A 27,104-nucleotide genomic window follows, 5' to 3' on the forward strand; every position below is an offset into this window, starting at 1 on the left:
TCTGATTCTAGCATCCCTGGTCACACTTTGCCAAGAAAGAAGACTCACTTCAAGACAAAGGCTTTAACTTTGCTGTGTAGAATTTTCCAGGTTTTTATTGGGATGAAATGGCTGCCATTTTGTAAGGAGTTGTCTTACAAGTAAAGGCAAAAGATGCATACAAATGGAATAATGTTAGTTTTTATACCAAGTAACAGGGAATTTCAGCATTCAGAACAATTACTGAGTTAGATACTACCTGTAGAAGGGAAAATAAGCCCTAATAATGTTCTGGGTATACTAGAAACATTATAATCCTCTATATATATATATATATATATATATATATATATATATATCTCATGGCAAAGGATGGTTAGGTTAGTGAAATGGGGCTTTTGGAAAGAAAGCAATTGGGCTCAATGTTAAGGAAGCAATTAGAACTCTGTGCAGGATTCACTGAGCTGACACTTTATGCCTAGATTGTAATCAGCATTTTAAGATTCTTTGCTGTTTTCATGGGTGCTTCTACTTGTGGCTTCATTCAGTGATCTCATAAGTTTGATGACCATCTTTAATTTCTTAAGTATTCTGCTAAAAGAGGTCTCTGTGTTCAAACTGAATTCCTGTCGTGATTTTCAGTCACTTTGATCTTAGAAAAATGTATATTGAGGTAATGGAAATAGTTAACTCCATGAATTTAGGTAACTGTGCTTGGCTCACTTTATATACAATAAATAAATATAATAATTTATTCCATTTACAAAAACATCATTTAATTGTTTGAGGTGTGAGGTAGCCAAGCAGAAGGGTCTGTTCTGCAGTTATTTTTTTTTTCTGTTGTCATAATTATCCCCTACTGAAAATCAAGTAGGAAGTATAAATATCCTCTTGTATCCCTCTTTCTTCCGGAACATAAAACACTTAAAGAAGATGGGCTAAGTCTTATCTCGGTGCGGCATGTGACGCATATTTATGAATGTCATCAGTTCCTTTTCCCACTACTACCCTCACTGACGTGTAGTGAATCTCTAAGGGAAAAACACGTGTCCCTGGCGGTCCAGTGGTTAAGACTCTTTGCTTCTAATATAGGGGGCGTGGGTTTGATCCCTGGTTGTGTGAGCTGAGATCCCACATACCTTGTGGCAAAAAAAAAAAAAAAAAAATTGTCTAAAAATATTAACCCTGATATTCACTGAAGACAAATTAATTGTTTCTCCCCATAATAAGTACTGGGGAGCACAGCCTGGCATGCTGCAGTGACTGAACTGAACTAAGTACAATAATAGCACAAGGATTCTTATAGCGTACCAGATACTCTTCTAAGCAATGTGTATACACTATGGCATATAATCCTCTCAAAACCTGGGAGATAGTTGCTAGGGTATCAGATATTATCCTCCCTTCACAATTGAGAAAGAAGAGGCAAAGAAAATTTAAGTAATTTCCCCAGGGCCTCACAACTTTCCTGTAGTCTTCAGGCAGTCCAGTCCCTGAAGCAATGGTTTTGGCCATTATGCTAAAATGACCTTGAATCTTGAGCTACTAAATATGAGGGTGTACTAGATGAGTTCTTAAATTTCTATGAAGTTCTAAAGTTTAAACGCTTTATAGTATTCTTCAGTCGATATGAATGACTAATAAACCAGATTAAGATACATTCCAAGAGAGATTTCTTAAAAAGAAGCCTGCTGACCCAAATTGGTCAGTGTTTAGGCAATGTGGTTAAATGAAGACCATTCAGAGCTGAGATATTTTCTAAAAGAGTCACCTTCCCTCGGCTTCTTAAGAGATTCATCATAGCAAGCAACCCATGCCAAAGATAGATCTGGGTCCTAGTTATTTTAATGTGGTTTCATTTTAAATGAAAACTTAACAGTCTTTTCCTGAATTGAATAAGAATTCTAAAATTATTTTTAAAATCTCACTTAAATGACGATAGAGTCACTCCTTGAATGTTTTTATCTAATGCACGAGTAACAAGATATTTAGTGTTATAAACACATGACATGATCCTATGTCACGAAAACATTTTCCTTCTGCTACCACAGAGGACAAAATGCTACTAAATCAATCAGTCACATTAGTCATCTAAACAGGGGGCACAGGAGTAGGGGAGCATAGCAGAATCTATAGAAGCACTTTATGAACACGTTACTTTACATTCCAGACAGATCCCTCCATTTTTCATATCTATGTCAATACAGAAAATGGTAAAGAACCAGATCATTAGGTGATGTTGCTCCAGAATATGTGAGAAATTCCCATGAAAAGTGAGTCTTGGCTAGTTTTATGTAAGTCAAAGTTATATGTTAAATTATTAATGACATACACAAGTTCATGTAAGGAATGAGATGAGATTTTTATCTGATCATATTGAATATATTAGAGATTAAAATTTAACTTACACAAAAATGCAGATGTAATAATATACATTGTACATAAACTGATGATTGTATCATCCAGTATCTTATAAACTAAAAGCTTTATTTCAACAACTTAACTGCAATTGTAAAAGTGGCATTTCATTTGTATTCAAAATTCTCTGAGTTCCCAGAAGAGATAGCAGGTTCCTAGACCTCTACCAAACAGACAAAAATTAAATTTCTCCTAGCCAGAAGCCACATTGTGCTAATCTTTGTAGTGTCTAACCTGCCACATGAATATACATATTTATAGGTAAAATTAAGTTATCATGACTTGGCATGGTGGAAGAAGTTTTAAGACAGTGTTTCTCATATGGGATAACTGAGGACCCGTTTAAAGAAGTAAAACCAAAACCAAATTACAAATTGATGTTTTGAAAGCATCACAATAATTAAATCGTGCTCAGAGCTTTAGTGTGATAGGAGTACTGCTGTTTTGCTTCAGTGTGATTGTAGTACTGGAGTCTTCATCTGTACTATTTAAAGCTAACATCGGTTGAGAACTATGGCTCAGATATTGTTCTATGTGATTTATATTTATAGAGTCCTTTAATTTTCACCACAGTTCTATGAAGAAACAAATTTGTCTTCAAAAAAAAAACTTCTAAGGCAAGAGATCTTAATTAAATTATCAATGTTACACAAATGATGGAGTAAGCTTAAAAATCTGCAATCTGACCACAGAAGTCTCTTAAACACTGCATGATAAACCCTCTTATATATATATATATATATATATGAAGTAACCTATTTCCCTCCTTGCATCAAGTATGTAAAATATTCAGAAAAGCAGGAGACAGCTTCTAGGAACTCCATCTATGTACATTTCTGCATGCCTAAGAAAAACTGTAACATGACTTAATGTTCAGTGGTCAACTTTAAGGACTTCCAGCAAATGGCCCTTCACTTCCATTACTGTTGTTGGATCCAACTGCACTATATACATATATATATGTGTGTGTGTGTGTGTGTGTATATATATACATAGCCTATATACATAGCCTATATATACATAGGCTATATACATAGCCTATATACATAGCCTATATATACATAGCCTATATACATAGCCTATATATATATATAGGCTTCCCCGGTGGCTCAATGGTAAAGAATCCGCCTGCAATGCAGGACCCACAGAAGACATGGGTCAGGAAGATCCCTGGGTCAGGAAGGTCCCATGGAGGAGGGCATGGCAACCCTCTTCAGTAGTCTTGCCTGGAGAATCCCACAGACAGAGGAGCCTGGCGAGCTACAGTCCATAGGGTCACAAAGAGTTGGACACGACTGAAGCAACTTGTGTGTATATATATACATATATATGTGTGTGTGTGTGTGTGTGTGTACACACACACACACACATAGATGGAGAAAAGTTTACCTCTACCATCTTATGTTATATCACTGGGACGTCTAGATTAAATGGACAGAAGACAGATTAACAGAAAAAGGGCACACACATTTCATTTGATATTAATATTTCTATTTTTATGTGTGCATGGAGGTTTTCAGAGAAAAGAAGTTCAAGATACAAAGAAGCAGTTAACTTTGGGAGTTTGTATACAATTTAAACAGTGGACTACAAACTGTGGAGAAGTGAAGAGCCAAAGGAAAAGGGGTTTGGGCAGTAAGTATGGAAGGTAAATTTATGAGAGAAACTTGAAGAAGATCAGGGTTGTTTGGTAAGATTTTCTGCAGACATATCTCAGCACCACCTCTGTCTCTGGTGGGATGGGAAATGTATGTCCTGACCTTAGGCACATAGAGGGGAGAATATCCTGTGTCTGTCTTAACTCAGTTGCCTTCAGCTCAAAAGATCCATCAGCCAGCATGGCATATTTTGGGAAGACAAATTCTGATCCCCTTCAGAATGTATTTAAAAAAAAAGACAGTGTGAGAGGTGCAGTTGGATCCAACAACAGTAATGGAAGTGAAGGGCCATTTGCTGGAAGTCCTTAAAGTTGACCATTGAACGTTAAGTCATGTTACAGTCTTTCTTAGCATGCAGAAATGTACATAGATGGAGTTCCTAAAAGTTGTCTCCTGCTTTTCTGAATATTTTACATACTTGGTGCAAGGAGGTAAATAGGTTTCTACATATTGATATCTTAGTATTCAGAATATCTTAGTATTCATAATTACGATATAAGTAATAAAATGTGAAGAGGAGAAGTCAGCTGGGTAGGATAGCATCCAACTGTTTAAAAAATTCAAGTGCCCTCAGATTTCTTCCTGAAGAGAAGTAATAAAGCTCATAACACCTGTCACCATTTTAGATCCAATCATCTGGAAGAGCAGTTGATGCAGAAATTACACCAGCCCACAGGCATTCATCAACACTGGCATCAGGTGCTGCCAAAGTGTTGTTCACGGTCCTTGCATTTGCTTGTGGTGACTCAAGGGGCAGTAGGCAAGGGAGAGGTCCCAGGCCCATCGTAAGGAGTTGCAGACAGTTTCTGGACTGTCATTCATAAGCCAAAAGAAATGAATGTAGCACAGAATCAGTAAACGGTTTTCACCTACTTCCTTCTACTCAACTGACTTGTGGATTTGCCTGATGCTCCCTGGACCGAGCCTGGGGCACCCCGGGTCTCCAGGCTGCCCACACAGCACTCTCCCTGACAGTGGAGCTGAACGCCTCCAACAATAGTAGTATTTCTGAAACTTGTTTATGCCATTTTAGTTATTACTCTAAGTGCTTAATTTAATTACGTTAAATGCTGTCCACATGGCATAAAAATTTTGATATTAAGCTAGATGTGAGATGACTATAAAAGGTTGGGGAATGTGAGAAAATCTACATTTGTCACACAGAGACAAATATATTTAAATTCATATTCTACTTTAAGGAAAACAAACTGAAAATAAAGATGTCCTGTGAATACAGGTTAGATGAGAGTTGAAACCGAATCTGTTTGAGATATATATATATTATGTACATATATATATATGTTTGTATATATATATATATATATATATGTATGTATATATATATATAAATGGATGTGAAAGTCGGTCAGTCATGTCCAACTCTTCGTGACTCCATGGACTATACAGTCCATGGAATTCTCCAGGCCAGAATAGCGGAGTGGATAACCTTTCCCTTCTCCAGGGGATCGTCCCAATCCAGGGACCGAACCCAGGTCTCCCACACTGCAGGCAGATGCTTTACTAGCTGAGTCACCAGGGAAGCCCAAGAATACTAGAGAGGGTAGGCTATCCCTTCTTCAGTGGATCTTCCTGACCCAGGAATTGACTCGGGGTCTCCTGCATTGCCGGGCGGATTCTTTACCAACTGATCTACGAGGGAAGCTATATATAGGTATATGTATTTTAGGTATTTTAACAAATAAAGGAGCATTATGTCTTTTAAGTTAAATATGTATGGATATGCTTTCCAAAATTACTTTAGGTTAATCATTTCAAGTTTTTATTGTGCCTATCGATTAAATTAGTGAAATAAATGGATTATGACATAAATTATGACATAACTATACTCACCATGCGGTCTGTGTGATTTGGGCTGCAGGTAACAAACTGCACACGTCCTGTGCTACTCTCTTAGAGTGTTCTACCCTTTGTCCCACAGTCAGAGTCCTAACTGAAGGCCAAAATCTATCTCGGAATCTATCTCGGTGGGGTTTGACTCTACCACAATGGATTCTTATTCTTTTTTTTGACAAAAATGTATATCTATCTATAGATAAGTAGATAGATGCGTGCATGCTAAATCGCTTCAGTTTTGTCCAACTCTTTGCGACCCCATGGGCTGTAGCCTACCAGGCTCCTCTGTCCATGGGGTTCTCCAGCCAAGAATACTGGCGTGGGTTGCCCCGCCCTTCTCCAGGGGATCTTCCCCACCCAGGGGTCGAACCAGCATCTCGTACATCTCCTGCGTTGACTGGCAGGTTCTTTACCACTAGCACCACCTGGAAAGCCCATATAATCCCACAGATTATACTTCATTACATTTTAAAATGAAAGGAAAATGATTTTTCTCAAGGAAATTGAAACGTTATAGTGTGATTTTGTGTGAGCAGAAAGATAGTAATGCTAGGATATTAAGCTTTATTTTAATGCTCCTGGTAATCCAAAGATGGCAATATTGTTTGGAATATGTCAACAGCAGTTAACAAATTATTTCCTTGGTCTGTAAGCTACCCCTGCAACAATAAATGCAAAGAATTTAAAGTCATGTCTTAAACTTTGAAAGAATTTGCATCATTCAAAATATGTCTAACGTACACTAGAGGAACAATTTATAATTTAAGAGAAGCTGTCTCAATGATAAAGCAAAACTGTCAATGTATAAAGTATTTCCCAAGAAGCTTGAGCCACTGGTGATATACTCTTTGTACATTGTCATGGGAAAAGGGCCAGTATTGCTTTCCCTGGATAAGTGCTTTAAAAGTAATATCCTACATTGAATCAAATATTGTGACTTCATAGGAGTGAATTTTTTTGTCAATTTATGTCCTGATTAAACCATTTTGTATATAAGGGGATAATTCATTATTTCCTTTTTGGTTTTCCTTACTGTGTATAATTTACACAAATATTTACTTTTCAGTTTGGTGTAACATCCAACATTTTTTTTTCAACTATATATAGGTAACGCACCATGTAAATTACTCATCTGAAGTTGAAAGCAAACAGCCTTTGTCACCTGAAAGCACAAAACCAAATTTCTGTGCTTTTCCACTTACTAGTGCTTTATTCCTTTCATCTCCATAGACAAGTCAAGAAATCAATAAAAACATTCTAGAACTAGTGAGTTGAGCAAGGTTGCAGGATACCAATTAACACATAAAATCAATTATATTTCTGCATACCAGTAATGGTCAAGTGGAGAATGAAATTTAAAATACAATACCCTTTATAACTGCATAGGAATGAAATTGTGGCTGTTGTGGTTGTTTAGTTGCTCAGTCGTGTCTGAGTCTAGGAACCCCATAGACTGTCGCCCACCAGGCTGCTCTTTCATGAGATTTCCCAGGCAAGAATATTGGAGTGGTTGCCATTTCCTTCTCCAGGGGATCTTCCCAACCCAGGGATTGAACCTATGTCTCCTGAGTTGGCAGGCAGTCTTTACCGCTGAGCCACCAGTGAAGCCCATAGGTGAAATACTTAGGTTTAAATCTAAAAAAAAAAAAAAAAGTCAGGGTTTTCATGCTGAAAACTATACACCACTAGTAAAAGAAATCAACATAGTAAAGATCTTAGTTCTTCCTAAATTGATATGTAGATTTAACAAAATTCACATCCCAGTGCAAAAGGTTTGTTTTAATATTTGTATGGAAATGCAGTGGAACTAGAATAAGTAAAACAGTGCTAAAAATGAAAAATGTGAGATGAATCTTTCTACCTGATTCCTTGATTTATTGTATACACATGACCCTCAACTTTCAATGGTTCGACTTGCAAGTTTTTGACTTTATGAGGTTGTGAAAACACTAGGCTTCAGTAGAAACTATATGTCGAATTTTGAATCTTGGTTTTTTTTCCCAGTCTAGTGATGAGCGCTATAATACTCTCCCAGTGAGCCATAGGGTCGTAGGATAAACAACCAACACACTTAAAAGCATTCTGTATCCAAATAACCATTTTTCTTTTTACATCCAATATAATATTTATTCAATACTTTATTATAAAACAGGTCTTGTGTTAGATGATTTTGCCCAACTGTAGGCTCCCCAGTTGGCACAGTTGTTAAAGAACCTGCCTGCCAATGCAGGAGACCCAAGAGATATGGGTTCGATCCCTGGGTTGGGAAAATCCCCTGGCAAAGGAAATGGCAGCCCACTCTAGTATTGTTGCCTGATAATCCCATGGACAAAGGAGCCTGGTGGGCTGTAGTCCATGGTGTCACAAAGAGTTGGACATGACTGAAGAGACTGAACACAGGCTCGTGTTAAGTGTTCAAAGCATATTTAAGCTACACTAAGCTAAACTGTGATGTATTAAATGTATATTTGAATTCAGATATTTTCAACTTGTGATGGGTTTATCAGGATGTAACTCTATCATAAGTTGAGGAAGATCCGTGGTCACATTAATCAAGTCTATGTTCTATAGGAAGAGAAATAAATGTAGATGAACAGAGGAAAGAAATAACCCAGAAGTAGTCTTACACAAATAATGCTCACCTGATATTTGACCAAGTTATCCAGGCGGGGCAATGAAAGAAACAAAGCCTTTTAACAATGGTACTAGAACAATGCCGTGCTAGGTCACGTCAGTCAAGTCCGACACTTTGCAACCCCATGGACTGTTGCCCACCAGGCTCTTCTGTCTATGGGATTCTCCAGACAAAAATACTGGAGTGGGTTGTCATTTCCTCCTCCAGGGGATCTTCCCAACCAGGGATCAAAAGTATGTCACCTGTAGCTCCTGCATTGTGGGCAGATTCTTTACTGCTGAGCCACTGGGGAAGCCCATAGGACAAAATTAGTCTTTTGCCATGTGCAGTTGCTTTAAATTTAGAAAATCTGAAAACAAAATCCACTAAATATAATTTATGACACTGTAAAGCACCTTTCTGTGGTACATATAAAAGGACTGATATTTTGGCTTAAAGATTATCTTCCTTAGTAATGCATATCAATGATAACAGCATAGCAGTTCTTCACTGAGTATCTATTATACGTAAAATGTGTGCTAGGTATGCTTTGCTTAGTCAGTTATGTCCAACTCTGCGACCCCATGGGCTGTAGCCCACCAGGATCCTCTGTCCATGGGGATTCTCCAGGCAAGAATACTGGAGCAGGGTGCCATGTCCTCCTCCAGGGGTGCTAGGTGTATCACATACATAATCTCTTTAATCCCATAGTAACTCCTGAGGTAATTAATACTGCCCTCCTTTTATCTCTGAATAAACTGAGATGAATTGAGATTATATGTGTAGTAAGTGTCAGACCTGGGGCTTAAATCCAGTTCTGCCTAATTGTAAAATTCATACGTTTTTTTTAATCACTTGTAATCTCCAAGCACCCACGTTAAACCTTATAAGAATATTCATTCTGGTAATTCTAACTTGTCATTTGAAAAATTGGAAACAGAAAATTGTTGTTGTTCAGTCCTTAAGTCGTGTCTGGCTCTTTGTGACCCCAGGGACTGCAGCACGCCGGGTTTCCCTGTCCTTCACTATCTCCTGGAGGATGCTCATATTCATGTCCATTGAGTCAGTGATGCTGTCCAACCATCTCAACCTCTGCCTCCAGAGGATAAAACTGTTGATCAACCTTTATTTTTTAAAATGCCTGTGTTTAAATTTCCAAGCATCTCAACTAAAATGGACCCCAATAAAAAGGATCAATCTATTTAAAAGAAATAAAATAAGAAAAAGAACAAATGAAAGGTAGATCCCTCACATTCTCTTACTCCCCTTTCTCTTTGGACTACAGATGAACAAAATTGGGTCAATCATTCTTCTTGGATTATGGCTCATTATTCTTATCATAGGCCCAAGAATATCTCAATTCTGAGTCACTTAGCCATTTGAAAAGTATAATAAATTCCTGCAAAGCTACCACTTATAAATACATGCATATATACATACATCCCTAGGATATATACAATGATGCATGGAGAATGATATGAGCTGCGTCTCATATCATCCCTGAGTTTTTGTCATCATTTCCTTGTTTTCTTTCCTCTTTTGCCTCAAAATGGCTTAACATAATCTAATTAATTTGTGAACTTTTCTTTAATGCTCTAGAACACAATCCATTTACAAAAAGGAAATGTGTCAATCTTTTTAACTATAGATTCAGTAGCACCTAGAACAAGACATATCATAAGAATTTAAGATAATTTTTGCTGAGTAATTCATTTCCAAGGCAAACCATCAACATCACAGTAATCCAAATCTATGCGCCAAAGAAGCTGAAGTTGAAAGGTTCTATGAAGACCTACAAGACTAGAAATAACACCAAAAAATGCTGTCTTTTTCATCATAGTGGACTGGAATACTATCAATATGTAAAACATAAAGTCTTTATCAAGGTTCATTTTTTTCAATATGGATGATCAATTATTTCATTGTGAAAAACCCTATTCATTCTCCATCAGAATGTCTTTACACCTTTGTTAAAACTCAGTTGAGTGTATTTATGTTATTCTTGGCTCCCTCTTATGTTTCATTGATCTGTGTGCCTGGTCTTTCACTATTATCACTCTGTCTTCATTATTGTAGCTTATGCTATTTAAACAAAAGTCTTGAATAAGATAGTATGATTTTTTCCAATTTGTTGTTGTCATCCTCCTACTCTTCTTCCTTCTTCTTCCCCATCAAAATATCTTTGGATATTATAGGTATTTTGCCTTCCCATATAAACTTTAGAATAGGTAGGTTGACATCTATAAACAAGTTTGCTCAGGTTCTCATTGGGATTATATCAATCATTTCCAATCTTGATGATATTGAGTCTTATAATCAATGAACACAAGGTATCTCCTGTTTATTGAGATCTTGTCTGATTTTTTCATTGCTTTTATAGTTATCCTCTTACAGATCTGTACATGAAAGATTTACGCTTAAGTATCCACTAGTTGGGAGCTTCCCAGGTGGCACTAATGGTAAAGAACCCACCCACCAACGCAGGAGACATAGGAGACATGGGTATGATCCCTGGGTCTGGGAGATCCCCTGGAGAAGAGCATGGTAATCCACTCCAGTACTCCTGCCTGGATAAACCCATGGACAGAGGAGCCTGGTGGGCTACAGTCCATGGAGTCACAAAGAGTTGAACATGACTGAAGCAATCTAGATGCATGCATCTACTTTTTTGGTGCTATTTAAATAGTAGTTCCAAAATAACTTCACACAACCTTTAGGGAGTAAGGATTTATCATAACATTAGACATGATATTAGCTGGAAGATTTTCATATATACCATTTATTAGATTAAGGAAACTTCTATTCCTCATTTTTTTGTGTTTTTATAATGAATGAGTTTTAAATTTTATCAAGCATTTTTCCTGCATCTATTGATACAATGATATATTTTTCTTATTCAGTCTATTAGTATAATGAAATGCATTGACTGATTTTGAATGTTGAACCAGCCTTGAATTCCTTATATGAACCCCAATTAATTATCATGTGTTTTTGCTTTTTATGGGCTTCCCACCTGGTACTAGTGGTTATATATTCTGGGAATTGATTTGCTAATATTTATTAGCTATTCTTTCATAGTTATGATTCATGAGACATATTGATCTATAATTTTCTTTTCATAAAAAGTGTTTATGTGGTTTTCATAATAATGTTGACCTCATACATTTAGCTAGGCAATGCTCTCTCTACTTTTATCATCTGGAAAATATAGTGGAAAATTATTATTTTATTCCTAAAATTTTGGTTGAATTTACCAGTGAGCCATCTGTACCCAAGCTTTCTTAATTAGAAGATTATTAATCATTGGTTAAATTTTATCAATACATATAAAATTAATCAGACTGCCTGTTTCTCTCTGCATTAGTTCTGGTAGTTTATGTCTTTTAAAGAATCTGTCTATTTCATCCAAATTATCAAAAATTTAAATACAATTTAAAGTTGCTTGTGTTATTCCTTTTAATATCTTTGGAATTAGTAGTGATGACCCCTCTTTCATTTCTGGTATTGTTAATCTGTATTCTCTTTTTTATTTGATTAACAAGAATAAAATATTATTAATTTTATTTATCTTTTCAGAGAACCAACTTTTGGTTTAGTTCACTTTCTCTTTCTAGGTGTTTTCTTGTTTTCAACTTTATTGATATCTACTTGTTTTATTTTCATTATTTGTACATTCAGTTTATCTTTTTATATTTTCCTAAGGTTAAGAGACCTTACAAATAGCTGTGAATAGAAGAGAAGTGAAAGGTAAAGGAGAAAAGGAAAGATATATCCATTTGAATGCAGAGTTCCAAAGAATAGCAAGGACAGATAAGAAAGCCTTCCTCAGTATTCAGTGCAAAGAAACAGAGGAAAACAATAGAATGGGAAAGTCTAGAGATCTGTTCAACAAAATTAGAGATACCAAGAGAACATTTCATGCAAAGATGGGCAATATAAAGTACAGAAATGGTATGGACCTAACAGAAGCAGAAGATATAAAGAAGTGACAAGAATACACAAAAGAACTATATGAAAAATATCTTCATGACCCAGATAATCACGATGGTGTGCTCATCAACCTAGAGCCAAACATCCTGGAATGTGAAGTCAAGTGGCTTTAGGAAGCAGCACTACGAACAAAGCTAGTGGAGGTGATGGAATTCCAGTTGAGCTGTTTCAAATCCTGAAGGATGATGCTGTGAAAGTGCTGCACTCGATATGCCAGCAAATTTGGAAAACTCAGCAGTGGCCACAGAACTGGAAAAGGTCAGTTTTCATTCCAATCCCAAAGAAAGGCAATGCCAAAGAATGCTCCAACTACTGCACAACTGCACTCATCTCAGATGCTAGAAAAGTGATGCTCAAAATCTCCAAGCCAGGCTTCAACAGTACGTGAACCATGACCTTAAAGATGTTCAAGGTGGATTTAGGAAAGACAGAGGAACCAGAGGTCAAATTGCCAAAATCTGTTGGATCATTGAAAAAGCAACAGAGTTCCAGAAAAACATTTATTTCTGCTTTATTGACAATGCTAGAGCCTTTGACTGTGTGGACCACAACAAGCTCTGGAAAATTCTTCAAGAGATGGGAATACCAGACCACCTGACCTGCCTCTTGAGAAATCTGTATGCAGGTCAGGAAGCAACAGTTAGAACTGGACGTGGAACAACAGACTGTTTCCAAATAGGGAAAGGAGTACGTCAAGGCTGTATATTGTCACCCTGCTTATTTAACTTCTATGCAGAGTACATCATGAGAAACACTGGGCTGGAGGAAGCACAAGCTGGAATCAAGATTGCTGGGGAAAATATCAATAACCTCAGACATGGAGATAATACCACCCTTACGGCAGAAAGCGAAGAAGAACTAAAGAGCCTCTTGATGAAAGTGAAAGAGAAGAGTGAAAAAGTTGGCTTAAAACTCAACATTCAGAAAACTAAGATCATGGCATCCAGTCACATCACTTCATGGCAAGTAGATGTGGAAACAATGGAAACAGTGAGAGAATTTATTTTCTTGGGCTCCAAAATCACTACAGATGGTGACTGCAGCCGTGAAATTAAAAGATGCTTGTGCCTTGGAAGAAAAGTTCTGACCAACTTAGGCAGCATGTTAGAAAGCAGAGACATTACTATGCCAACAAAGGTCCATCTAGCTAAAGCTATGGTTTTTCCAGTAGTCATGTATGGATAATGAGAGTTGGACTGTAAAGAAAGCTGAGTGCTGAAGAATGGATGCTTTCCAGCTGTGGTGTTGGAGAAGACTCTTGAGAGTCCCTTGGACAGCAAGGAGATCCAACGAGTCAACGAGTCCATCCTAAAGGAAATCAGTCCTGAATATTCATTGGAAGGACTGATGTTGAAGCTGAAACTCCAATACTTTGGCCACCTGATGCGAAGAACTGACTCATTTGAAAAGACCCTGATGCTGGGAAAGATTGAAGGCAGGAGCAGAAGGGGACGACCAAAGATGAGATGGTTGGATGGCATCACTGAGTCAATGGACTTGAGTCTGAGTAAACTCTGGGAATTGGCGATGGACAGGAAGGCCTGGTATGCTGTAGTCTGTGGGGTTGCAAAGATTCGGACATGGCTGAGTGGCTGAATTGAACTGAAGGTGAATACTTAGGTTAGAAATTTTAGATCTTCCTTATTGTATAACATATAACTTAATGCTATGAATATCCTTCTATGTATTGCTTTATCTGTATCCAAAAAACTGAGAAGTTAATTTTCATATTCATTTATTTCATAATATTTAAAATTTCTTCAGAGATTTTTTTCAGCCACAGTCATTTGGAAATATATTGCATAATGTCTAACTATTTGGGGCGTTTTCAGCTTTTTGGCAATCCACTCCAGTACTCTTACCTGGAAAATTCCATGGGCGGAGGAACCTGGTAGGCTATAGTCCATGGGGTTGCAGAGTTGGACATGACTGAGGGACTTCACTTTCACTTTCATTGTAAACTTCCAGTTTAATCCATTTTAATCTGAGAATATACTTGATGTGATTTTTAGTCTTTTAATTTTGTCATGCTGTGTTTCGCGGTACAGAATGTAGCCTGTCTTGGTAAATGTTCCTTGTGAGCTTGACAAGAATATTCAGTCTTCTGCTGTTGAAGTCAGTGTATAAATATCAGTTGCATTGGGTTGAGTGATAGTGCTGTTCAGGACTTGTATACCGTTATGGATTTTCTGCCTGTTTGCTGTACACATTACGGATAAAGAGTAGTCAAGTATTTGAGTATAATAGTGTATTTATCTTTCTTCTCACCTTCCTGTGAGCCGCCAGAAATCCTTGGATTCTTGTATCCTCACAGTGAGAACTAGGTGGGATACCTAGAAGGAAAGCCAAGGAAAATGTATGGACCTGCTTAAGACTGTGATTTCCAGGCTTTTCTCACCCTCATGCTAACCTACTCTCAGCTTCCAGCAGTTCCTCATAATTGCCATTAAATGTTTTTACCAGTTTGTATCTCCAGCAGCTTCTGTTCTAGATAAGTAGATCTTGACTTCTGTGTCTTTGTGTTATGTGCCTTTTTCTCCAGATTTGCAGATTATAGTTTGCTCTTGGACTTCAGTTCTCTTCAGGTTTCAAGAAAAGTCATTGATTTTCAATTTATCCAGCTTTTAAAAGCTATAATGATAGGAGTATGGATTACAAGCTCTTTATAGTTAGATATGAAACCAAAAATCCTCTAAATATACTTTCATTTGAACTTCCAAATATTTTTAGTATTGTACAAAGTACCTATATCAGTTCAAAAACTTATAGAAAATTTTACCAACATGAATGTCCTACAAGAACCTTTGTGCTTGCCTCTAGTAACTTCCTATAACCAGAGAGAGAACAAGAGGAAAAGAGAGAGTGATTAAAAAAAAAAAGCATTGACATGAGACTTCAATGTGTACTGTTTCTGGTTGAGAATAATGTTAAATTTGTCTTTTTAGAATCATAAAATTTTATGATTGAAAAGGGACTCAAGATAACCTAACCAACTTCCTTCTTTTACAAATCTGTAAATGTGAACCAAATGATATTTTAGTATAATCTGAATTATCTTAGAAAATAATTTAGTAAATTAATTTTGGTGACAATTAAGTGACATACCTGTAAGCAATGATCAGGTGTATCCCCCTCAATTTTTCCTTTACAACGAAAGGTAACTACCACACTTTAAACTCTATAGATAAAAAAGCTTTTATGCCTTCTGAATATTATCATTATTATCACATTTTTCAAGCAGCATTTCAAGTAGCGTAATTAATCAGAAACCATACATACATAAAATGGTTAACAATGAAAACTTTAGCATTCTTACATGAACATGTAGGGAAATTGAAAGAAATTTTAGACTGTTTTGGGTTCTGAAATCCTGTTATACTTGGTCTCCAGCTGAGCTTTGCAAGTACTTGCTTTTCATAGTGAGTTGTACACAGCAGGAAAGCTAACCAAGGAAGGATTTAATAAGCAAAAATGACCCAGCATTTAAGGAGGCTGTGTTCTGCAAGTATTACAAATAATCACTGCTTCTACACTAGGTTTTCAGTTTATTCTCATATTTTTAAACATTTGTTAAATGACAATTGAGTCTTTCATGACTGATTTCCAACCAATCAAAAAGTACACAGTTTTAACCTTTAAGTCAATCCTTTCTCCACACCACTCAGCCATTTGCCTTCGGTGAGAGTACAAATGTTACACATTCACATTAATGTACTCTGTGACAAATGGCTTTGAGTATTAGCAATTTTATTTCTTGTTTTGCTTAGCAGTTTATTTTATAATTACAAATTCATAGCTTTCTTTGATCTGCCCTCTAATATATGTGTAGGACATATGTGTAGGAAAAGAATAACTGCCATATCTGTGCCTACAAAATACACTAGAAAGAAATTTCTTAATGTGATGCATCTTATGTTATAAATAATAGAACAATTTATAGTTTTGAGGAACTGTAGAAATCTATTTTTGAAATTTAGAAATTATTGTTTTTTAGGCAGTAATGCTTAAGAAAAATTATATACATGAAATGTCAAAGACAAAGTAAGCCTATCCTTTAAAAAAAGGAGACATCAGTAAGGGTTGTTTACCCAGGCTAAGTTTTCAAGGAGGGTATGGGATTCTGAGCTGAAAAATAAAAACACTTTCAATTAGGGAACAATGAAAAAAAAAAAGTTGTGAAAAATGCATGTAAAAGTTCAGAGTCTCAAACAAAGAAAGAAATAGCATGACCACCTGATGTCATGAATGTTAGAAACTTAAATCTGATTGAGTTCAACTACAAATCTACTGATTTCTTGCTGTGATATCTCTGCCAGTTGGAGGTCGAATCTCTACCTAAATAACTACTTTAATGGGAATCTCAGCACTAACTAACCAATTCTTTAAGAAAAAAGATCAGTAGAGACTCTGAAGCATCCTGCTGAATTCAGGTGTATTTTAACAAACCAGTCTTTCTTTAGATTTCCCAGGAAATTACTGCTAAAGACAGAAGAGTTAGATGTAGTATCCCTGGGGTTCTGTATGCATCATACAAACATCCTTTCATACTCCCAACCAGTCCTTGAGATCATCAGGTATATCTTAAAATTTTAAGGGCATTTTGCATTCTATCACAGAATGTATCTGTATTTGTTTTCATATTAATTTCTTACTGGGTGATACTCATCTATGAAATTAAAAAAAGAAAAAAAGATTGTACTGTGTTCAAGAGCACCAGCCCACATTGTTTGGCTCTGTTTTTCTGGAAAATTCTCTCCTTTGTCTCTTTGTCAGAGTGTACTCTGACACAATAGAAATAGGCCCCCACAATAATGTGAATCTAAAGGGTAACATTTTTTGCATAAAATATTTTTAAACACAAGTATTTTTTATTGAGGGAAATTAAAATAAAGTATATATTAAGCCAAAAAAATAGGCAGGGAAACATATCTCTAAAAAGCAAGACAAAGGAGTTTGTAAACTATAACAGCAGAAACAGAAACAAACATTCTCCTAATGACAAAGTAAGTATACAAAAAGAAAAAAAAATCAGGAGCGATTCTTTGAAGAAATATAACTCTATATATCTTCATTAAGACAAAAAATGAAAATAAAGAATTTTGGCTGAAGTATGATATTATCCTAATCATAATTGAACATTGCATATTCTTCTCCCTAATTCATTTGAAATTCTGAATAAACTGGACTGCTTTCTATAAAACGACAATTAGATAAAACAAATTAGGATTGCCCTGGTGGCACAGTGGGTAAGAATCTGCCTGCAAACACAGCAGACACAGGCTTGACCCCTGATCCAGGAAGATCTCATATGCTGTGGACCAACTAAGCCCATGTGCCACAACTGCTGAGCCTGCAGTCTGGAGTCAGTGAGCTGCAACTACCCAGCTGCGTGCCTGGAGCTGCATGCCTAGAGCCTGGGCTCCACAACAAGAGAAGCCCTGCAGTGAAGAGTGGCCCTGCTCACCGCAGCTAGAGAAAGCTCTCACAAAGCAAGGAAGACCCAGCACAGCCAAAAGTAAATAAATGATGAAAAAGATAAATTAGAAATCCATAATCGTTCAGTTCAGTTCAGTTGCTCAGCTGTGTCTGACTCTTTGTGACCCCATGAACCGCAGCACGCCAAGCCTCCCTGTCCATCACCAACTCCCGGAGTTTACCCAAACTCATGTCCATTGAGTCAGTGACGCCATCCAACCATCTCATCCTTGGTCATCCCCTTCTCCTCCTGCCGTTTATCTTTCCCAGCATCAGGGTCTTTTCAAATGAACCAGTTCTTCGCATCAGGTGGCCTAAGTATTGGAGCCTCAGCTTCAGCATCAGTCCTTCCAATGAATATTCAGGACTGTTCCTTTAGGATGGACTGGTTGGATCTCCTTTAGGTCCAAGGGACTCTCAAGAGTCTTCCTCAACACCACAGTTCAAAAGCATCAATTCTTCAGCTTATCCTTAATAGAAAAGCCTGAAAAATAAAGGAAAAAAAAAGTGCTCTCAAGTTATCATATAAATAAATGATGGGTCCAGATATATTCAGCAAGGATTTTCTTTAAATATTAGGAAACAGAAATTTTCTATAATATGTCAACTGCTATAAACACAGAGATGAAATTGAGTACTTACATGCTTTCATGAATTGCCAGCAAGTATTTCTCTGAGACCAAAATTTGAAAAAGATAAGCGCACAAAGACACACATCCTTTACTTTCCTTCAGTTACTTCCAGTTCCTCTGAATGACCTATAATTTCAACATATGTATCCCCAGAAGGAGGAGAACAAATATGCTATATAAAGAAACTTTGTTATCATACAGAAAAGTATTTTAGTCCTCATCAGCTTTGATGGGTGGTGCTAGTGTTGAAGAACCGGCCTGCCAGTGCAGGAGACATGAGTGACACGGGTTTGATCCCTGGGTGGGGAAGATCCCCTAGAAGAGGAAATGGCAACCCACTCCAGTTTTCTTGCTTGGAAAATCCCATGGACAGAGGAGCTGGCGGGCTGTAGCCCATGGGGTCACAAAGAGTCAGGCACAACTGAAGCGACTGAGCACTGAGCCATTAGTTTCTGTGGACTTAGTTCTAACAATTCTTTTAGCATCATTTGGCTCTTCTCTATATAGTAACATGTCTTCTCCGAGACAATTTTACTTTTTCCTTCTCAACTTGGATGTCTTTTGTTTCTTTTTCTTTTTAAGTTTTTTTTCTTTACTATTTATTTATTTGGCTGCGCCAGGAAGATAGCACAGGAGATCTTCACTAGTTGCTGCACATGGGATCTTTGATCTCCCTTGCGGCATGCAGGGTTTTTAGTTGTGGCATTCGGGGTCCAGTGGCTAAGACGCTATGCTTCCAGCACAGGGGACCCCGGTTTGATCTCTGGTCAGGGAACAGCAGCAGCAGGGAGCTAGATACCACATGCTGCAACCAAAGATTCTGCATGCTGCTCTTCATTTCTCTTTCTGCTCTAATTGCTTTGGCTAAGCCTTCTAGTACTGTATCCAATAGAAATGGCATGAATGGGCACTCTTCTCTTGTTCCTGATCTTAGAGGAAAATCTCTCTGCTTTTCCACTGTTCCATATGATGTTAGCTCAAGGCTTGTTATATATCAACTTTATTATGTGTAACTACATTCCATCTGTAGATTATTTGTTGACTTTGTATTATGAAAAGTTGTTGAATATCATCGGATACTTTTTTGTATCAATTGAAATGATTTTTATCTTTCATTCTAGCAATGTATCACATTTATTGCTATGCATATGTTGAATCATTTTTACATTCCAGTGGTGAATCCTACTTGGTAATGGTGTATGTTCTGTTTAATGTGGTACGGAATTTGGTTTATTATTATATTGTAGAGAATTTTTGCATCTATGTTTATCAAGGATATTGGCCAGTAGTTTTCTTTTCTGGTAGTGTTCTTTTCTGGGTTTGGTATCAGCTCTGTGATTTCTATTTTGTACTTTTTTCTAATCTTTTTTTAATCTCTTTGTTAAATTTCTCACTTTGTTGATGCATTGCTCTCCTGACTTCAGTGGGCATTTTTATGACCATCATTGCAAATTCTCTGTCGGGTAAGTGACTTGATTTTATTAACGTTTGCTTCTGGACATGCATCTTGTTTTTTTGTTTGGGACGTGGTCCCTTGTTTCTTCATTTTCCCTGACTTTCTGTATATTAAATAAAACAGCCACCTCTCCCAGCCTTAACAGTGACCTTGTGTAGGAAATAACCTTGTCAATCAGCCTGATCCAAGTTTCTGGTTGTCACTCAGATCTTTGTGATTGTCCAAGCTGCCATCTTTGTTCTTAGTAACCCCAGTTGTTTAGGGTCTGCCAAGACCTGTCAGTGTCCTAGTGGTATAACAAATACCTGTTTGTCTTTTCAGGCTCCTAGTTGACTGTTCATTCAACTTCCCAGTGGAGGATAATTGGAAGCCCAACTTTCAGATAGCAGCTGAGAAACTCAGGATGTTAAATATGTAGTCTCAACTTTGTCAGGGAGAAACCAGGAACTGGTTATTTTTCCTTATTCACTCTTTGCTGAGTCAGAGGGAACAGTCCCTGGGAATGCTCAGGTACTCAAATGGAACTACCTATTTATTTTGTGTGATTCCAAGAATGATCTCTGTTCACTTCCAAGGCAAACCATCAACATTACAGTAATCCAAGTCCCTGCCCCAACCAGTAATGCCAAAGAAGCTGAAGTTGAACGGTTCTATGAAGACCTTCAAGACCTTCTAGAACTAACACCCAAAAAAAAGATGTCCTTTTCACCATAGGGGATTGGAATGCAAAAATAGGAAGTCAAGCGATTCCTGGAGTAATGGGTAAGTTTGGCGCTGGAGCACAAAATGAAGCAGGACAAAGGCTAACAGAGTTTCACCAAGAGAACATCTGATCATAACAAACACCCTCTGCAAAAACACAAGAGACGACTCTACACATGGACATCGCCAGTTGGTCAATATCGAAATCAGATTGATTATCTTCTTTGTAACTGAAGATAGAGAAGCTCTATACAGTCAGCAAAAACAAGACTGGAAGACCGGGAGCTGGCTGTGGCTTAGACTATTAGCTCCTTATTGCAAAATTTACATTGAAATTGAAAAAATGTAGGGAAAACTGCTAGGCCATTCAGGTATGACCTAAATCAAATCCCTCATGATTATACACTAGAGTGACAAATAGATTCAAGGGATTAATTCTGGTAGACAGAGTACCTAAATAACTATGGACAGAGGTTTATAACATCTTACAGGAGTCAGTGACCAAAACCATCCCAAGGAAAAAGAAATGCAAGAAGGCAAAATGGTTGTCTGAGTAGCTTTACAAATAGCTGAGAAAAGAAGAGAAGTGAAAGGCAAGGGAGAAAGGGAAAGATATAGCCAATTGAGTGCAGAGCTTCAGAGAATAGCAAGGAGAGATAAGAAAGTCTTCTTAAGTGAACAGTGCAAAGAAATAAAGGAAAATAATAGAATGAGAAAGACTAGGGATCTCTTCAAGAAAATTAGAAATACCAAGGGAACATTTTATGCAAGGATGGGTGTGAAAAAGGACAGAAATGGTAAGGACCAAACAGAAGCAGAAGAAATTAAGAAAAAGTGGCAAGAACACAGAGAAGAAATACTATACCAAAAAAAGGACTTAATGACCCTGACGACCACAATGATCTGATTACTCACCTAGAGCCAGTCATCCTATAGTGCAAAGTCATGTGGAACTTAGGAAGCATTGCTCTGAACAAAGATAGTGGAGGTGATGGAATTCCATCTGAGCTATTTCAAATCCTAAAAGATGATGGTGTAAAATGCTGTACTCAATGTGTCAGATGATTTGAAAAATTTAGCAGTGGCCACTAGATAGGAAACGGTCAGTTTTCATTCCTATCCCAAAGAAGGGCAATACCAAAGAATATTCAAACTACTGTACAATTGTGCTCATTTCACATGGCTAGCAAGGTAATGCCCAAAATCCTTCAAGCTAGACTTTATCCATTTGTGAACTTAGAACTTCCAGATGTACAACTGTATTTAGAAAAGGCAGAGGAACCAGAGATCAAATTGCCAGCATCCTTTGGATCATAGACAAAGTAAGAGAATTCCAAAAAAAGTCTACTTCTGCTTCATTGACTATGCTAAAGCCTTTTACTGTGTGGGTCCCAACAAACTGTGGAAAATTCTAAAAGAGATGGAAATACCAGACCACCTTACCTGTCTTCTGAGATACTTACATGCAGGTCAAGAAGCAACAGTTAGAACCAGACATAGAACAATGGACTGGTTCAAAATTGGGAAAGGAGTATGTCAAGGCTGTATATTGTCACCCTGTTTATTTAATTTATATGCATACTACATCATGTGTAATGCTAGGCTGGATGAATCACAAACCAGAATCAACATTGCTGGGAGAAATATTAACAACCTCAGATATACAGATGATACCACTCTAATGGCAGAAAATGAAGAAGAGCTAAAAAGCCACTTGATGAGGGTGAGAGAGAAGAATGAAAAAGCTGGCTTAAAACTCAACATTCAAAAAACTGAGAACATGGCATCTGGTCCCATCACTTCATGGGAGAAAGTGAGAGAAGTGACAGATTTTATTTTCTTGGGCTTCAAAATCATTGTGGGTGGTGACTTGAGCCATGAAATTAAAAGATGCTTGCTCCTTGAAAGAAAAGCTATGACAAATCTAGACAGTGTATTAAAAATTAGAGACTTCACTTCGATGACAAAAGTTCCATCTAGTCAAAGCTATGGTTTTTCTATTAGTCATGTTTGGGACTAATTGAGAGCTGGATATTAAAGAAGGCTGAGAGCTGAAGAATTGATGCTTTCTAAATGTGGTGTTGGAAAAGACTCTTGTGAGTCCCTTGGACTGCAAGGATATCAAATCAGTCAATCCTAAAGGAAATCAGCACTTAATATTCATTGGAAGAACTGATGCTGAAGCTCCAATATTTTGGCCACCTGGATATGAAGAACTGACTCATTGCAAAAGACCCTGATGCTGGGAAGGATCAAGGGCAGAAGGAGAAGAAGGTGACAGAGGATGAGATGATTGGATGGCATCACTGACTCAGTGGACCCGAGTTTGAGCAAACTCTGGAAGATAGTGAAGAACAGGTAAGCCTGGCGTGCTTCAGTCACGGAGTCACAAACAGTGGGACACAACTTAGTGACTAAATAACAACAGAAGGGGACTCATAAATTCCAATTTCATCAGTTTCAGAACTATATGCTCCGGGAGCCATTGCCTTTTGTGACATCCATAACAACTGGAGTGATAGATTCATGGACAACTTCCCCCCAGGGAGAAGTGAGACTTGGTTCTACTGTTGGAATAAACTGGGAAGAGAGAGCAGAGGAAGACACAGCCACCAGCTCTGTCAGGCTCCTTAGAGGATTTTAGTCAGTTCCCATAAATGGGCTGATTATATTAGTGAGTCAGAGCCTCAATCAGGAGCTGGAAACTATGAAGTCAGATTCTTTCCAGGGAGAAATTGAGAGATGGATTTTTATACCTGCTCCCTCTCTGCTGAGTCTAACGGTGAAAGTTGTAGGAAGTGCTTGCCTATCATTTGAAAATTACTTTTTGAAATAAGCTTAATATTATCCTGTGGGTCTAAACCCTGTAAGTTACCAGAGTGGGTGTTTTGAAAGCCCATCCTTTGAGGGGCAGCTGTAAAAGTTGGGGCAGTAAAGGTATGGACAAGCTCCTTTGAAGGACAAATCTGGATCCTTGGCTTTGTTGTTAGACTGAGCCAAAGAGAAAATGCAGGAAAAGTGCCCACTGGTTCATTTGGGTCCGAGAAGGATCACAGTCAGCACCTAGATGCAGGTTGTGTAGGAGCTGCGGCCTCAGACAGTAGCTGGGAAAATATGTAGTCAGATCTCTTCCAGGGAGAGACTGGGAGACAGGCATTTTTCTCTACACCTTCTGCACTGAGTTTGGGCAGGAGGCAGGGCAGGAGTGGGGGAGGATAGCCACAAGCGCCTGTGCACCCATTAACAACTCTATTTCTCTTTGTTGTAGCTCTATGAGATTTGTGAACACAAGTCTATATAATTTGGGGTTCCATCCTTTGCTAGTAGCCATTTGAGTTGAGAGGCTAAATGTGGGCAAATTCCTTTCAGAGGATGCTGGCTACGTGGTTTTATCATTGAAACAAGCTGGCAGAAAGGCAGGGACCGTGTCCACCAGCTCTTTCAGACTAAGCGGGATGGCAGTTAGCACCTAGACGTGTGGTAATTGGAGGCTGAACCCTCAGACAGCATCTCAGAAAGTGTGCAGACTGAGAGAGAGGCATTTTTGATTCCCCTGCTGGGCTGAGCCCTGGGGAAATAGCCCAGGCTGTTAATGTGCCCGTTAATAGCTGCATCTCTGTCTTATAGCCCTTGGCATTTGTGAGCACAAGTTCGGCTGGCTCTCAGAGCTGGGTGATTTGGGGGCCTGGCCCTCAAGCGACACCCTGAAGAGTTGGAATACTGTGTCTGTGGTCCAAACGCTTTGCTCCTTCGGGAGAAGTTCGGAATTAGCAATTCCCTCCCACTGCCTGCGCTGTGCCAGGGGTGAGGCTTATGGAGAGAGCATGTGCCAGCCTCCCTGGCCCATATCGATATGGGTGCCTTTCAGGTGCCCAGTGCGCAGGTGTCACGCAGCTAATGTCTGGATTTCGCACAGAAGGAACTGCTTTCTGTGTAGCTGCATATTTGGTGTGTCTATAAGAGGAGGGAAATTAAGGAGCCTCCTATGCCATCATCTTGGTGACATCTCCCAGATATAAGAGGTCATGATTGGCAATCAATTTAAAAAAAGAATATTGATCATATAATCTGAAGGAACAGTGTGAGCTTGTGTTAGCAGGGAAGTTTTCCCAATGATCATATTTTTGTGCCTGTTTCATGTTGAGGGAATTTCTCAGCAAATGATCCAATGCATTCTTTCTAAGCCTATTTTCTTGGGTTTAAAAGATATATAGCCTGAAGGAAAACAAACAGTTGTCATCTAACCTTGGGCTTGAAATACATACATACATAATCGTGACAGTTGGCTCAATTCTATCGTGCTGGTGTAGGCTTAGTAGCAAACGGAGATTTAAAAGTACCATTTGGGCCATTGGTGCCCATTAACATTAAACAGAGGAAGACGCTTCTAAGTGCTCCTTCAGGTATAAAGATGACTCAATTTGAGATCCCTGTAGGTGGTATGTGCTAAGATAGAAAAATAGATACCTTTTCACATGTTAGCTAACTTCTGATGTTGAGACAGAGAAGTAACTTATATGAGAGACTTATAGAGACCACAGTTTAGGAATTGAATAAGAATAAACAACTAACCATAACATCTAGAGGGAAGGTATTATAATAAACTATACATGTCTGAGTAGGCAAAAATCAAGGAAGGTAAGTAATGACATCAAAGAAAGTAGGCAAGCTTTCTTGCCTTTTGAATAAGCTTTTAGGCTTAAGTTCTCCAGATCATCAATTAACATCCTACATTCTTGCAAGAGGTCCTGATCCTTCAGTGTGCTTTCAGTTGCCAAAGGATGCGTGAGCTGTGCTGGGCTTTTTAGGTCCTGTCCTTGCACTGAGATGAGGTTACTTCTCTTTGCCCTGGACCTAATGCTATGTCTTGGGGCCAAGGCCAGGCCCCCTATCTTCTCATTTCTGTGAGTCATCACAGGGGTTACCTCTTCTCTTCAGAATGTCTTATAAATCCCTCAACTTTGCTTTAACAAATGCTTCAACTGCATACCAAAGATGGTTTTCTGAGATACCAAAAAACCTGGAGGAGGGCCTGATTTCTTACCTAATATTGAAAAAATTAATTAGTCAAACTAAGAAAGAAATAGAAAAAAAAATATTTGAGCAAAATTGAGGATATAACCCAGGAACAGCCTCTCAGAAAGCTTCAGGAACTGTTCTGCACATTAGAGATCAAAACACAGTTAAATGAATATTTGAGACAGAGGGTTTGCCTTAAATGATGTATTATATCAATTTCAGTTTACACAATCCAGATCTACACATGCAAAACAAGTAATGAGTCATGGATCTCTGTGGTCCCTTAGAAGTTTAAGAAGGAACCTTATCTCCTAAGGAATTATCTTGCTGATGTTAGGAGAATGCTAGCTTTATGGCTGAGCGGGTATTTCTGATGATGGGAAGGTTTGTTCAATGTATAAAGAAGCCAAAGGGCAGAAAAAAGTTTTTATGTTTACATTTTCCTTGATTTGCCTTAGAATATGAATTTTTATTTCATCACTATATAAGTGAAATTCTTATATTGGGCATTCCTCTCAACTGAGGAAAATAACTGTAAGAAATAAAAACTCAAAGATTGCCCAGTTGGTATTGTTGTTTTTGTTCAGTTGCTCAGTCATGTCTGACTCTGCAATCCATGGACGGCAGCATGCCAGGTTTCCCTGTCCTTCCCATCTCCCAGAGTTTTCTCAAACTCATGTCCATTGAGTTAATGATGCCATCCAACCATCTCAGCCTCTGTCTCCCCTTCTTTTGCGTTTGGTCTTTTCCCAACATCACAGTCTTTTCCAATGAGTCAGCTCTTTGCATCAGATGGCCAAAGTATTGGAGCTTCAGCTTCAGCATCAGTTGATTTCTTCTAGAATTGACTGGTTGGAGCTCCTTGCAGTCCAAGGGACTCTCAAGAGTCTTCTCCAACACCACAGTTCAAAAACATCAGTTCTTCAGTGCTCAGCCTTCATTATACTTCAATTCTTACATTGAAACATGACTATGGAAAAACCATAGCTTTGACTACACAGACTTTGGTCGGCAAAGTAATGTCTCTGCTTTTTAATATGCTGTCTAAGTTTGTCATAGCTTTTCTTCCAAGGAGCAAACGTCTTTTAATTTCATGGCTGCAGTCACCTTCCATAGTGATTTTGGAGCCCAAGAAAAGAAAATCTAGCGCTGTTTCCACTTTTTCCCTGTCTATTTTCCATGAAGTGATGGGACTGGATGCCATAATCTTTGTTTTTTGAATGCTGAGTTTTAAGCCAGCTTTTTCACTCTCCTCTTTAACTCTCATCAAGAGGCTCTTCTGTTCCTCTTACTTTCTGCCTTCAGAG

General features: G+C 38.0%; 1 protein-coding gene across 5 annotated transcripts in view; it reads left to right on the plus strand.

The window, feature by feature from the left end:
- LOC145509654 (uncharacterized) overlaps nt 1–27,104 on the plus strand; it is a 641,798-nt gene that overhangs the window by 334,082 nt on the left and 280,612 nt on the right. Inside the window, exon 6 of one of the 5 annotated variants that reach the window (XM_081498875.1) lies at nt 12,226–14,982. The exons of the other annotated variants lie outside the window; for them this stretch is intronic. Within the exon in view, the coding sequence (XP_081355001.1) occupies nt 12,226–12,256 (31 nt within the window). The 3' untranslated portion in view covers nt 12,257–14,982. Of the gene's footprint in view, nt 1–12,225; nt 14,983–27,104 lie in introns of those variants that run through there. 5 annotated transcript variants of the gene reach the window in all.

This window comes from Giraffa tippelskirchi, chromosome 6 (genome assembly GCF_054371585.1).
Source record: "Giraffa tippelskirchi isolate mGirTip1 chromosome 6, T2T-mGirTip1v1.2.pri, whole genome shotgun sequence".
Classification (NCBI taxonomy): domain Eukaryota; kingdom Metazoa; phylum Chordata; class Mammalia; order Artiodactyla; family Giraffidae; genus Giraffa; species Giraffa tippelskirchi.